This window comes from Bos indicus, chromosome 11, assembly GCF_029378745.1.
Source record: "Bos indicus isolate NIAB-ARS_2022 breed Sahiwal x Tharparkar chromosome 11, NIAB-ARS_B.indTharparkar_mat_pri_1.0, whole genome shotgun sequence".
Lineage (NCBI taxonomy): Eukaryota > Metazoa > Chordata > Mammalia > Artiodactyla > Bovidae > Bos > Bos indicus.
This window is the reverse complement of record NC_091770.1, coordinates 37059212-37074276: the sequence shown is the minus strand read 5'-3', so window position 1 is coordinate 37074276 and position 15065 is coordinate 37059212. Positions and strand designations below refer to the sequence as shown.

The 15065-nt window shown below is 47.7% G+C and overlaps 1 protein-coding gene across 6 annotated transcripts in view; it reads right to left on the bottom strand.

Moving 5' to 3' along the window:
• The window catches only part of SPTBN1 (spectrin beta, non-erythrocytic 1), a 212728-nt gene that overhangs the window by 15826 nt on the left and 181837 nt on the right, over positions 1-15065 (bottom strand). For all 6 annotated transcript variants that reach the window (XM_070798671.1, XM_070798670.1, XM_070798673.1 and 3 more), the window contains 9 exons: positions 11206-11352; positions 10121-10384; positions 8428-8652; positions 7722-7811; positions 7291-7569; positions 6529-6659; positions 4906-5110; positions 4186-4560; positions 8-252 (listed from right to left, as the gene is read on the bottom strand). In XM_070798671.1, the coding sequence (XP_070654772.1) occupies positions 8-252; positions 4186-4560; positions 4906-5110; positions 6529-6659; positions 7291-7569; positions 7722-7811; positions 8428-8652; positions 10121-10384; positions 11206-11352 (1961 nt within the window). The remainder of the gene's footprint in view (positions 1-7; positions 253-4185; positions 4561-4905; positions 5111-6528; positions 6660-7290; positions 7570-7721; positions 7812-8427; positions 8653-10120; positions 10385-11205; positions 11353-15065) is intronic.

The window sequence follows — 15065 nt, the reverse complement described above, 5'->3', positions numbered from 1 at the left end:
GCGTTACCGGGGCTTCTCCTGGGCTTCGATCTGCCGGATGACATCCTCCATCCACAGCATGAGGTCGCGCACCATGCTGAAGAAGCGGAACTTGTCTCCCGTGTCCACCAGCCGTACCCTGCGGCCTTCGCAGGCGTCTAGCAGGGCCTTCCAGGCTTCCAGCACCTCGTTTTCCCGTTTTTGGATGTCGTCGGCCTTGTCGCCCGCGTAGGCTGCCTGGAGGCGGGCCGCGTCTTCCTGCAGCTGCCGCACCTGTGGAGCCGCCGGGAGGTGAGCCGGGCCAGAGCTGGGCCTCTGTGCTACCACTCCCCACCACCTGTTCCCTCTGCACACTGTCCCCGGCCAGTGATGGAGCCCTGGTCAGGAAAGGTCCTTGGAGGTGGCCCGGCAGGTGAAGCTGGTACAGAAACACACGGTACGCCTTCACATACCAAAAATAAATACCTAATTTGCTCCTGCATGGTATAGAAGGTGTTCCTTATCACAAATGAGAAAAACTGCCAAGAACAACTCATTTTGAAAACGCCTTTTCCATTGCTACGTGATGTTGCTGCTGGAAACAGTACATACATATCACCTGTAAGAGCTCCCACAACAGATTATTCCAACTTGAAAAACAAAAATGCCACATTCAACATAGTTGGAAAAAATAAAAACTGATGCCAAAGATAAAATCTTAACAGCCAAATTTCAACAAAAAGCTTTGGGGAACAAGGATGAAAATAAGTCTTATGAGAAGATGCTACATGGAGATACTGTAATTTGTCATCTCTCATTTGGCAAAAATGGAAGCTTCGTGATGTCTATGCCAGTGAGCTGACTCACCACTGCTGGTACAAACAGCTTACAGCTTCTACAGAAGGCACAGGCAGTACCCACCGGAACCACAAACGTGTGTGCCTTTTGATTTTATGATTCCACTTGGCGGAGTTTATCCTACATATACTTTTACACTTTTAGGAAATGATATACATGTAAGGTTATTTATTGTCACAGTGCCTGTAATTATGTCAACAGTAATTATATAATTCAAATTCTTATTGAGAAGGTCCTTAACTTGTAAATGTGTATGAGTGCATCTGATTTATTTTGATTATCGAGGATGGTCATCCAACAGTGTCTGCAAATGTGGCAAACAGGCTCCCAGACAGGCACGATAAAGACAGGGGACAGGCTCTAGGAAAAGGGCTCCAAGATGACGGGGCTATGCAGAAAAAGCAAAGCATACAGAGTGTACAGAATATCAACTTTCTGTGCAAAAAGGGGAAAAAACAAGAAGAGGCTTTCATGTTTTTGGTGGGGGTGGTAGGGATGGGTGGAGGGAGGATACATCCTTACAAGAGAAACTCCTAACCACAGCTTATCTGATATCCAAAAATTACCCTCTGTTATGTTTTACATAAAGTACATAATAGTAATGCCATATATGTGATTTGATTTCCATATCCTAAGAGACTTCTGTAAATATTCTGCAATTATGGCTCAGGTATACACTCAAATGACAATAAGCAAGTTCCCAGGAAACTGTTTGAATAGATAGTGTCCTGTGTGTGTGTGCATATGTGTGTTCGTGTTCAGTCATGTCCGACTCTTTGTGACCCCATGGACTATAGCCTGCCAGGCTCCTCTGTCCACAGGATTCTCCTGATAAGAATACTGGAATGGGTCCTTTTCCAAGGGATCTTTCCCACTCAGGACTGAAGCCCTATCTTGCATCTCCTATACTGGCAGACAAATTCTTTACTACTAGTGCCACCCGGGAAGCCCAGTCTCCTGTGTGGCTAACCTATCTTTCCAAATAAGTAAAGAAAAAACCAAAAAACAACCTTTTCCTATGCCTCTACTTGTTTTTAATTTGTTCTCACAACAAGAAAACAAGATGGACGAGGACAGCAACAGTAGGATGTGCACGAGAACAAACTACTGTCTGAGAAGTCCCTGCAGAGCATCACTGAGCTCCCTCAGTCCTCTGCTCCCCGAAGAATGGAGGATGATGGCGGTCAGCTGGCCTCAAACTCTGCCAGCTTCTGGAGTCCACCCACAAGCCCTCCCTTACGCTCTGGTTCTGCTGTTAGTGCATGAGGGGTGGGGCACACACACTTCTGTGGCTGAAATGGCCTAGCCCATCGGGTACGGAGAGGTGTACACCATCAGGCTTGACAGCAGATTCCTGCCCTGGGTATTCCTGGACTCGCAGTGGGCTCCCTCATCTTTCTGAGCCTCACATGGTGAAGGAATTTAATGAAACAGTGAGAGCAACTCCCCATTTCTGGAGTCTCTTGAAGTTCTAAAAGTAAATGATTTTATAGGTGCAGAGAAAAGACCTGCTGCTAGTAAGCCTTCTAGGTACTGTGGAAGTTCTCTGAAGCTTTTTAGAAATGGTAACAATAATTAAAGAACATTCATTCCGGGAGTTAGTGAAGGACAGGGAAGCCTGGCATGCTGTTGTCCACAGGGTCACAAAGAGTTGGATACAACTGAGCGACTAAACAACAACAAATAGAGTTCTTGCTATGGCGTGTGCTCTGTACACGCTGTAATCGTTAAAAGCATTACGGAACTCAAGGTTAGAAAGGAAAATTAAACTCCCAGAGATAGTGAGATAAGCTCAATTCAGGCCTGGGTCTCACCTTCTCTAGTGGCCTTGCTCCAAGCGCACAACAGATCAGACTGCATTCAGGATCCTGACATGCTCACATGGTAACTCCAGGACCTTTTATGGGAAGCTGATGAACTTTTGAACAGGGAGACTGCCAGCTCTGAAGGAAAGACTAGCAACCCTCACACTGCATGGTGGGCTCTTTTAAATTCTGCCTGATGCAGACCCTCAGCCACTCCACATATTTCTTTTAAATATTCCCCCCACATTTTCCACCTCTTTGATGGACATGGTGAAGCCACTTAATCTGAGTGGAGCTGTGCCTGTGACCTACATTTCCTTCTATAAGGAGCAGATTAAGGGGAAGAGAACGGCAGTAAAGGCGGTCCCTCCATAGAGCAACCCTCAGAGCACACCAAAGGAGGCAGACACACTAGGTTTCAGGGGCTGGCAGAACCCAGGCTGCCTGTTTGTGCCAAGATTTGTTGGCACACAGACACGCCCTTCATTTTCAGATTGTCCATGGCTGCTTTATGCTAGAATGGCAGAGCAGAGTAGTTGTAATGGACTGTATCTCCCACAAAGGCCAAAAATATGGACCATCTGGGCTTCTACAGAAGTCTGCTGAGCCCTGTACTAGATCACTGATGTGCTTCTGAAAGACAAAAACAAATCCTCTGATGTCCTCAGGACTGATATCTTTAATAAAACAGACTTCTCTAAGATCATGAAATTTAAGGGAAAAAAACAGATACAATTTACTTTTTAATCTAACAGATATAAGACTGAGCAGGAAACTGCAGAAATGAGTATATGAACTAGAAAGTGACTACACTACAGATCCTTGCTGTTATATTGTTACCACTTTATCAGAAATCTTTTAAACAAAGCCTGAGTGTTAACCACTCTATGAGAGGGGAAAGGGCCAGGCACACTAAAACGTTAGAATCTTGTTTTCTCTATTCTCCAATACATAAATCAGACTCTGGATGATGCAAAATAACAAGGTATCATTTTGGAAATTATTGTGAATGGATGTGCTCAGTCGTGTCGGACTCTTTGCGACCCTATGGACTGTAGCCTGCCAGGCTCTTCGGTTCGTGGAATTTTCCAGGCAAGAACACTGGAGGGGGTTGCCATGCCCTTCTCCAGGGAATCTTCCGATCCAGGGATTGAACCCATGTCTCCTACGTCTCCTGCACTGGCAGATGAGTTCTTTACCACTAGCACCACCTGGGAAGCTGACTCTGGATGGACATGCCAACAGAATTCAAATTTTTGTTGAGAAGGTCCATAACCTGTAAATGTGTGTGCACATCTGGTTTACTATCTTAATCATGGAGGATGGATATCCGACAGTGTCTGCAAATGGGACAGAGAGCACTATGGCCTGGTAAGTTCTCCTAAATGGAGCATTACAATAATGGCTAACGTGTGTGTGTGTGTGCACACGCATGTGCACTTAATTTGGGCCGTTCTCTGAGACATGCTTGAGGAGCCAAGGAGGGAGGGAGATGTTGAGAGGGGCACAAAGACACTGTATGGAGAGAGAACCTCCCCCCGGCCCAGGGTGGCACCCCGCCTACCTGGGTGCCCAGGGCCTGGATGTCGTGCTCAAAGGTGGTGTGCATTCTCTGTAACGTCTCCACTGTGTTCTGATCTCTCCCGAGCTCCTCGGGGAGTTTCTTGTGTTTGTCCTGGATGCGCCCAAAGATCTCCTTGGCGTCGTGGTAAAACTTGTGCAGTTCATAGGAGGCAGCGAGGATCTGTGTTCTGGTGTCAATGAGCTCCAGGAGGTCGGCCCAGGCCTCGTTGAGCCCATCCTTCCACTCAGCGATAGTAGCGGCATCTGAATGTCCGGAGTTGATGAGCTCGTCTGCCATGTGGTTGACTGTGTCCACGCGTTCCTGCCCAATGTTCCCCGTGTCCCGGGCGAACTCTCGGAATCGCTCTTGGAGCATCTGAAATGGGGATGGGCATAAAGAAACCAGAGAGACCACTATGAACACATCATTTACTGATCACTCGAACACCTTTGGAAAAAAAACACCTGACTTTACAGATGTCAGATCCAAAACCTCATGTCAATCAGGCTTCCTTCTCACACATGGCAGCAGAGAAAGGCACAGCTCCAACACAACAACTTCCAAGTTGCTTGATGATAAAAGTGCCCAGCTGAAATGAAACCCCATGACCTCTGACTCGAGTCTGGAGTGTTTCCTCTGCTCACAGACAGGGAACGAAAGGGGCCTTCCACAGCCCACTGTGTGCTGCACGCCCACCCGAGTTCTGCTTGTGTTACTTGCCGTGACGTGCTCGTAGTCCTGGCCCAGCTCATGCGACCCCGCGACCACCTCCCTCTCGGCAATCCACTGCTCCAGGTCGTCCACCTCGCGGTTGAGCTGGAACAGCCGGTGTCTCTCGTCCAGCTTGCCCCGCCTCTCTTCGGCCAGGTCCTTAAGGCCTGCATACAGCTTGTCCACCTTGGACTGCCGCATACTGATACGTTCACTGAGGGGAGTGAGACCGGGTGAGATGGGGGCGGACCTTAAATGCCACATTTTCTTCAGGGAGACAGCAAATGAGGGCAAATGCCAGGAGGGCACATTATACAAAGTTTCTCAAAGGAATCTGAAGGTTAACTCAGTTAGCCCAAAATAAAAGTCAACTTTGACCTCAACTTCAGGTAACAGAACACCAACATGTAACAAAACACAGTCATTAAGGACAAAGGCCACCCTGACTGTGATGATGGAGGGCGGGGAGAGAAATCAAAATGCTCTGCACTGATGGCTCTGAATGTCAGGATTTCCTTTGACGTTAAAAAATTATTAGCCTAGGATGCAGGAGCCGTCCTCTGTTCTCACGGGCTACATTGCCAAAAGGACAGAAGACATCCCCGTTTGCATGCATTTGACCTTCTCTGGGCTGTACGCTCTTCCCTGCCAGGAAGGCGGGCCCTGCTGCTCCCATTTCCTGGGTCCTGGGGGAGCAGCATCCACCCCGCCACCCTGCTTCTAACTTCTCTCAAGGACAGCCTTCCAGCAGGTAAGTGGTCAGACAAGGACTCATTGATGCCCAGCCTTGGAGATGAGGAAGGCCACCTTCCTGAAAGAGCCTCATCCCAAGACAGCCAAGGACCTCACCTCCAACTTGCCTTGGTTAATGCCCAAAGCCAATCCCTGTCTGTCTGAGACACAAAAGGCAGTTCCAGAGAAAGCCTAAAATGGCTACCACTGCAGTGAGTGTGTCAGTCTGGTACGTAACAGGGCAGGGTGCCACACACTCTTTTTTCTTATTCCTGAGGCATTATCAAGACTCAAAGTATAAGAGTTAAGAGTGGCATCATTTTGTTCTCTTGGAAGCTCTTTTATTTCACAAGTCCACATATCCTTATCCATTGCTCTACTATGCGATTCCTGGTGGCTTACATGGTAAAGAATCTGCCTGTAATGCAGGAGACCTGGGTTCAATCCCTGGGCTGGGAAGATCCCCTGGAGAAGGGAATGTCAACCCACTCCAGTATTCTTGCCTGGAGAATCCCATGGAGCCTGGCTGGCTATAGTCCACAAGGTTGCAAAGAGTCAAACATGACTGAGCAACGAAGAGCATACACACACCGCTCTACTACAACACTTCCCTAAAATGGATGACTTTCTAAACCCAAGCGTAGGTGCTCCTATCACCCTGTATACCCACGCAAATCCATCTGCACTCCTGACTCACGACACCAATAATCTCTCAATAGGGTTTGGCCAGCAGGAGACAGTTAACCCATGAGAGCAAGCACCTATCACATAACAGCCCACCCTTTCTGCTCAGCACAGGCCTATTGGGTCTGTTTTAAAAATCTTCCCAAAGACTCAAGCAGGAGGCCCTGACCAGGAGGAACTGCCAGGCCAGTCTCACGTTCATGAAGTGGCACGCACCTTTCAGGATGGCTGTCGGCCACCAGGGCCCGGCTGGTCTTGGAGAGCTGGTGCACCGTCTCTGCATAGTCCTCCACAGCTTGTTCCAGAATCTGGTGCTTCTTCAACATGGAGACGGCACTCTGCTCATCCTGTACAGACAGGGGACCGTCACACCCACAGCCGCCCCCCACCCCCAAATCCAAGCTACCTGAAAGCGGGACCGGCTGACTGCACAGCACAGGGGAGCAGGAGGAGGACTTGGTAGAGAGAAAAAAAGCCCCAAGTGCGATATGGGCAGCGGAGTACGGAGCATCTCAGGGGTGGCAAGGCGGACTGGGCTGTAGGAGCGTCTGAAAGATGGCCGTGAGGGTGGTGCAGTGACGAGGACCCTGAGATATATGAGGCGAAGCCCAGGAAAACCAAGTGTGTCTTGGCTGGAAAAACTCTCCACATCTAACAGATGTAGATGATAGCATTCTGGTTGGAGTACTTTCAAGTACTTTTAAACTGTCTCAAAAGCATCTAGTATATTGTAAAAGACAATCTTTGGCAAATTTCTGTTTAAAAAAGGGGAGAGCAGATAAATACCATGATTCAGAAAAGAAAATTCTGTACCAAGGGGCAAATAGCCAGGTTCCAGTCACTTATGTCCACCACGCTGCCCCCGTAAACAAGGCAACAATCAGACATTGCACGAGGATGCCACCCCCAGCAGCACAAGCTTCAGGTCTGAGTCAGAGGCTCCCCGGGCATAGGGACAGGCTCAGCCTCTTTCCTCACCTTGGCCTTCTCCTCGGACATCATGTACAGCTCCTGCTCGCTCATCCACGCCTCAGCCTCAGCCGCGTCGAAGTAGTACTGCTGGGCCCTGTGCGCCTCCTCCAGCCGCCGGTGCCGCTTCTCCGTCTCCTCGATGAGGAGGCCCCACAGCTGCTTCAGGTCAGCCAGTCTCTGCCGGATGGCCTCGGCGTTGAGGCTGCTGTCAGTGATGATGTTCTGGCTCCTCTCAAAGATGTCATCGATGCGAGGCTGGTGCCCCTGGATCTCCTTCTGGAGGGTCTGTTCGATTGGGGAATACACACCCAAAGCTCACTGAGCCACAGCAGCACGCTGCTTGTGCCAGGCCCTGAGGCCGAGGAGAACCTGCCTGTCCTCTGAGCTCCCCTTTCTCTGCCTCCTACCGTGGAGCCCGCCCCAGCAGACACGTTTACCTGATTTTTCTTTATTAACAACTGCACAGTCTGGAGGTTGTGGCCGTGATCCGTGGAGGTCGCCAAAGGCATCCTCTCTCCAACCCACAACTGGAAGGAATTGTAAACAGGTAGTCAGGGCCACTCAAAAGGAACAAATATTTGATGCAGACAAGGGCAGGAGGGGAGAGCAAGGAGGCCAGTATGGGAGAGGAAGCCTGTTCAACCCTAATGGGGGATGAACAACAAGACCCTAAAGTGCAACCCAGGGAACTACATTCAATGTCCTGTGACAAACCATAAAGGGAAAGAATACATGTATCTGTAAGTTAGTCACTTTGCTGTACAGCAGAAATACAACATTGTAAATCAATTATACTTTAATAAGAATTCTTTAAAAAAGAAGAAATAAACAACTACCCCACTGGGAGGGGCGGCCCAGGGAGCCTGCCCTTCTCCAATGAAGGGTACAGGCTAGTCTTCCAAACCTTACTTTTATCCACAATGCCAGACTCTCCAGGAATCCCTATTATTTGTTGTTAAAACGATTGTTCTGGGGCATTAAAGCCCTCAATTTATCCTTAGAAAACTAGACAGAAATCCGGAGGTGTATTTTGTGTGGACACAGTGCAGGACTGTGACAACTCAGCCCACCCAGGGACTGAGGCAGGCCAGGTACGGCAGTGGGAACCCGGGATGCAGGTCAGCCATGCGAGGAGGCACTCACGATCTCGTCCTCCACGTCCCGGTTGAACTGATGGATCTCCTTGGAGGCCAGCAGGTTCTGCTTCCTCTCGTTGAGGGGCTCCAGCAGCTCCATGAACTTGGTCTGCACGGTGAGGCGCTTGCTGTCCACCTCGTCCGTGCTCTTCCCCTCCTGGCTCAGGGCCTGCGCCTGGCTCTGGAGCTCTTCTATCTCCTTCTTCCGCACCTCCATCTGATTCTCCAGCATCTGAAGACGGAAGACACACCCACCTTCACACCCGAGACAAAGGAAACACAGTGATTTTACATGCTCCCCTTTGGCACTGACCAAAACAGAAGACTTGGGAATATTAACTGATACAGTGGAGAGCCCAAGAAATGGTTCTGCATGGCTAGCAAGCCAGAAACTAGTGCTCCACTTTGTCAGCTGATTTTTCCAAAAAACAAAACAAAAACCTCCCTTTCTAAGGATTTTTAAACTTGGGAGCAATAGTCAAGTTTATCTAGGAACTTCAGAGGCAAATGACAGGGGAAATAATTAATTATGGGGAAAGGATGGTCTCCATCTGCCTGTTCAGAAGTCACAGAGACACTGAAAGCCAGCTTAATCACCAGGAAGGAGTCAGGTCTTCAGTTTCCAGTTCTTTTAGGCCAGAAGGATAGCTAACGTTAACCATCTCCTCTCAATTGCTTTAATCAGAAAACTGATTCTTTTTTTAAAAAATACTCGATAGCAGCTGAAGACAGCCTAACTGCTGTCTTACATGAGGGAAAAGGGCGAAAGCATAGCAGAGGTGTCTTGCCCAGGAAACACAACCCTAGGAAGACCACACTGCTCTCCCCAGAGACAAGGGGCTGGCAAATACACTGACTGCTCTCTTAGCTAGGGGAGCACTTGGCCACACACTGCAAACTCGGCCTGGGGAGCTCCTGAAAGATACTACCACCAACCTGCTTGCTTAATCTTATCACAGCTATTTCCTCTCATCAATGTAAATTCATTTGCTCTTAGAAGGACTCTGCTGCTGCTGCAAAGTCACTTTAGTCGTGTTCGACTGTGCAACCCCACAGACAGCAGCCTACCAGGCTCCGCCATCCCTGGGATTCTCCAGGCAAGAACACTCGAGTGGGTTGCCATTTCCTTCTCCAGTGCATGAAGGTGAAAAGTGAAAGTGAAGTCGCTCAGTCATGTCTGACTCTTAGCGACCCCATGGACTGCCTACCAGGCTCCTCCATCCATGGGATTTTCCAGGCAAGAGTACTGGAGTCGGGTGCCATTGCCTTCTCCGAGAAGGACTCTATTGTTATCCAAAAACCCCAAATTTCGCTTATTATCTAGAAGTGCCCTGAACCACTCAGATAACTATCACATATTTAGACATTATACAATGAGGATGCAAACATGGTAACTTTTCTTCAAGTAAACTGTGGAACTAGATGAAGTGAACATTCACCATACTGCTAAGTGGTGATACCATCTATCAACTAAGATGATAATGAAAATATACTCCCATGCATGGACCCCAGTACTCCTATGGTGTCTTTCCAAATTGATTCTGGAAATGTCCCCTGATGCCACCACCAGAGCCCACTGTGCTGGGTGTGTTAAAATCCCTTCACACTCCAAGCGAATGTCTGAGGACATGGTGGGCGAGTTGAGACCAGCAGGACCACAGCGGGGAAACAGCCTGTGGTGCGCCAGCCCAGGCACTTGCCTGCTGCTTTTTCAGAAGGATGTTGACGCTGGTGAGGTCTTTGCCATAGTCGTCAGACTGAATCTGACTCTCCAGGCCATGCAGCCATTTGTCCAGATCTGCACAGCTCTGGGTGAAGAGTTCGGCTTTGTTCGCATCGAAGAGCCGCTGGGCCTTGGTCTGTGTGGTGGATTCAAGGACTTCCCACATTTTATGTAAACCTGTGAGTTTTTCCTTCACCACGGCTTCTGTCTCTGGCTTTTCTGAAATGAGCTGCATTCCCTCCTGGAAAACACACATAAATACAGTTTGCAGAACAGGTGTCACTGTGAAAAACAAGCCTGACATATTTGAATTATGAGTTACCTATTCACTCAACACACACATTTGCACACACAAACAAGTCATTCTATATGGAATTACTGCTCGACAAAATCAGTGATGGCCTGACTGGTTTTCACAGGCATGGAGCAGCAAGTGATGGTTGGGGCTCTGGGATACTTATTGCCAGTAACCTAAAACTTCATCCCTTCCACATCATCCCAAGAGACCTTAACACTTAAACTGTTAAGATTTTGAAACAATATAGTATATGAAGGAAGAGAAGGGAGGGTGGGGAATGTCACATTCATGTTCAGTTACACAGCAGAGAATCTTGCTGTGCCAAAACAATACAGTTTAAATTATTAAAATGAGAAATTTAAAATACATAATATTTCTAAGTTCTGTGGATCCACTCAGTGTCTGTCACAGTCCAGCACACATAATATGATCAACAGAGTGAGGATGCTGCCCCAGGGGCTGGCAGTCTATCAAGTGCAACAGAGGAGACACACAACAGAAACTCAACTCCTAGGATTCTTTACAAGATAAGGTAGGCATTTTGTGCCACCTGGTTGCGTTTCTGTTTGTCTCCTTTCTTGCTGGCTTGAAGGTGGAGTTGGGAGGTGAAAAGTGGGACTGCTCCTGGCTGTGTAACTCCGTATGTGGTCAAATAGGACTCAAATATGCTGGAAAACACGCTAAATACAAAGGAGCTCATTTCCACCCCGTTAGTTTTCTCACCACAGCCACACCGATGGAGCACCATCAATCCCTAGACTCACCTTCTCGATTTTGTCAAGCCATTCTTTGTTGGAAGCAAGTTCTGCCATAAAGGCTTGATGCTTCAACCATTTACTGTGCAGATTTCTGGCTTCATCGTAAGACATGTCCTGGGCTGTAAGCATCTTTTCATTGATCCAGAGAGACAGCTAGGAAAGAAAAAAATCAGGTTCAGAGACTGTGATCACAGACACCAGCCGTTTCTCTGCCTGAAAACAGCTGTTACGTTGTTAGGCGCAGCACCATGTTTCCACGTCGACAGACAACCAAACATTCACTTTACAACTCTAACCCGTCTCAACAGCTATCTCCACTGTATGGGTGCTGTGCTTGAGACTTGCTCCAAACTATGCGTCTAACAATAAATCCAGAAGTGTAAAAAGCACAACAGCTATCTTCACTGTATGGGTGCTGTACTTGAGATTTGCTCCAAACTATGCATCTAACAATAAATCCAGAAGTGTAGAAAGCATGCTGAGCCAGCTTTCAAACTGTTTGGCACTCTTAACCAGCTTTCCCTCCAGACACTTGTGTTTAAAATTCTGTGCTAAGCAAGCTAAGTCACAACCTTCTTTCTTTTTCAAATACCCATGGCTAGCTATACCATGCTAAACAAGATTAACTGTCTCTACTACATTTGGTAATCTTTCTACTCTTTTAATTCTACTATAAAAGAAACCAAAGTGCCTACTCTTTCAACCCTCCCTCTTCTTCGCGGACATTATCTACAGGGATGACAAACAGCATGAGGAACTTGCTTGCTAAGAGGCAACCACGATGCCCTCTTAGCTCCCTTCATGTTTCAGTCACCTTCAAGTTTTCTTCTACAGCCTCTGTCTGTAGAAGACCAAGAAAACTTCACAGGACTGACTAAGATCAAGAACACTTCACAGGACTGGATTCTGAGACCCAGCGTGTTTGCTTGGATCTGAACTCTGGGAAGCCTCTTCACAGACGCTGCTGGCCACTGACAGATTTGAACCTAGCCCAGGCCATGGACACATTCCGCTTGTTGGCTCTCATCTCAACTTGCCTGGCTCCTCACTGCCTGCCTGCAGTTGGCCACACCAGCGTCCTAATTCCTACCAGGAAGAGAGAGCTTCAGTTTGCCCAGTTGGAAGATACGCAAACGAACGCAGGGTCAGCCTGGAACCAGAAGCCAGTAAGTCTTCAGGGGCAGTGCCCTTCTTCCATGTGACCATAAGAAGCCACTCTTACACCAGCTGCTGCCATAACAAATCTGCACCCAAACTGTGTCATGGGCCCACCACCAAGGGTTTAGAAATGGTGTATAAACCCCTACACAACCAACCATTCTGAGGCCATTCCCTTGCACTTTGGGCAGCTGCTGGGAGAGGCTTCCCCATAAGAGGGCTCCCACAACACGAAGTCTGTTCTCTGGGAACCACGTCAAGGAGGGGGATGCAGGTCCCGGGAGGACCCCAGCTCTGCTTGTGGCTGAACCCCCAGGCACCCTCCCTACCCTTTTCAGGAGACCAACCACCATGTATGGGAGGGAGGGGGATCAAAAGCAAAAGTAGTGAGATTTTTGATGTCACTCTCTATTAAGGAAAAAACGGCAAGTCCTATAAAGCCCTTGGTAAGCAAGGACCATAGATTTGTTACACAACAACCAAGGCACTGAATTTCCTACTTTAAAAGAATCACCTACTTCCCTTCCAGTTATCTGAGTAGTTAAGGCCTGAAAGGCTAAGGCTATTCAATCTAAGGAGAAAAGATGTTAAGAGGAAAGCAAATGGAAAAACTTTACCCTGTATTCTGCACGTGCACACTAAACATAATAAATGGCAATGATCCAAAGTGCAAAGGACATCCACATATTTGCTCTATTCATAACCACCTACCCAAGAGAGATTAAAAGAAAAAGGAGCCACATAAAAATCAGAGGCTTATAAACAAATCTGCTCTTTGCTGAACACATCATCCTACAGATAAAGCAGCATGTGACACAGCACAATGAGACAGAGCTGTGGAACTTGCTAGTTCATCAGACCTCTACCAGCATTCTGGAATCAGACCCATAGTTATTACCCGTGGGCATTGACAAAGGTCATTTAAGAATATGCTCATTCTCTGCAGAATAGAACACTGTGCAGATTGGAAAAGGATAGGAACAAATGCTTTGATTACTGGATTAAGCTCAAAGCAAAGCGCTGAACCCGCTATGCCGGTGCCACCATGTTTAGTTATGTTGCCCTCCAGGGGAGGAAGAAATCAGTTTCAGAAAACAGGAGGTATGGAGACAAGGAATAGAATAGAAAAGCAGGACTTTTTAAATCACTCATTTTTCAGGGTATCATATTAAAATAACAACACAAAAAACATGATGCTCTTTGCATTGCCATCTATAACTGTGATTAGCTAGGCCCTGCTCATCCTCCCTCCATCCATGGGATTCTCCAGTACTCTTGCCTGGAAAATCCCATGGACAGAGGAGCCTGGCAGGCTGTAGTCCATGGGGTCGCTAAGAGTCGGACATGACTGAGCGACTTCACTTTCACTTTTCACTTTCATGCATTGGAGAAAGAAATGGCAACCCACTCCAGTGTTCTTGCCTGGAGAATCCCAGGGATGGGAGAGCCTGGCGGGCTGCCGTCTAGGGGGTCGCACAGAGTCGGACACGACTGAGGCAACTTAGCAGCAGCAGCAGCAGCAGCTCATCCTCCCTGCACTGCAGCAATGAATTCCCCGCTCCGGGAAATATTTGTGGTAGGTGGCAACAATGGCAGAGCTTACAACCCAGCCTCCTCTAGCCTCCAACCAACCAGGAGGCGGGTGTGGCAAGGAGACCATCTGGATTTCCTAGACCTTGAACAGTACCAACAGCAAGCAGCAGCATTAAATCTGACTTCTGGGTGCTCTGTAAGTATCCACCAACACAGTAAGAAGTAGGTTTTCATATGTAGGGCTAGTCCACCCACAGACTCCTTCTCAGAGATTCTGGTTTAAAACGGGCGTATTTTAATGAGGCTAAATAATGGACAATTAATAAAGAAGAATATTCCTTAATAATAGTAGCACCCTTTGCTGGTACTTCTACACCAAGGGTTTTGAAGCCCCCAAACCTGACCTAAATTCTGTCACTTTGTAGAAACTACTGGGCTTCCCAGGTGGCTCAGACAGTAAGGAATCTGCATGTAATCCAGGAGACCCGGGTTTGACCCTTGGGTCAGGAAGACCCCTAGAGAAGGGAATGGCTACCTACTTCAGTAGTTCTGCTTGAAGAATTGAACCGACAGAGGAGCTGGGCGGGCTACAGTCCATAGGGTCACAAAGAGTTGGACACGACTGAGTGACTAACACTTTGACACATTTTGACAAATCTGACCTAAATTCAGTCTTTATTTGTAAACTATATATGCTGAGGTGGTACCCCCAGCAGATCCTATGTTGTACTAACTTTTAACAAGGTTCAAGGAAAGAAAAAATAGATAAGCCAGGGAGACCTGACACAGCAGTCACAAAGAGACCTGCAAATCATCTCCAGGATGAAGAAGCCCGGCCAAAACCTCTGGGCACTCTTGGAGGGGCAATCACACAGGGCTGAGCCCTCTGGGTGTGCCTATCGGTCACTGGTGTGTGTTAGGGAGTAAATTCCTTATAACCAAGGACGCTCATCTGGAACAAGAATTAACAAAGATCTAAAGATCTACTGAAAACTATTTCCTGTGATTCTACTTGGAAGGACTACATCTTATCTACTTACTTTTCCCACATGTTTCTATTTATGAATCCACACGGATGTGAATGGAAAATCAGAGGTTGGAAATTTCAACTGAGCCTCTCTCAAAGGTTCCTCTGTCCCCTCACTTCCTGCTTATTTCCTGGCATTCTTTTCCCT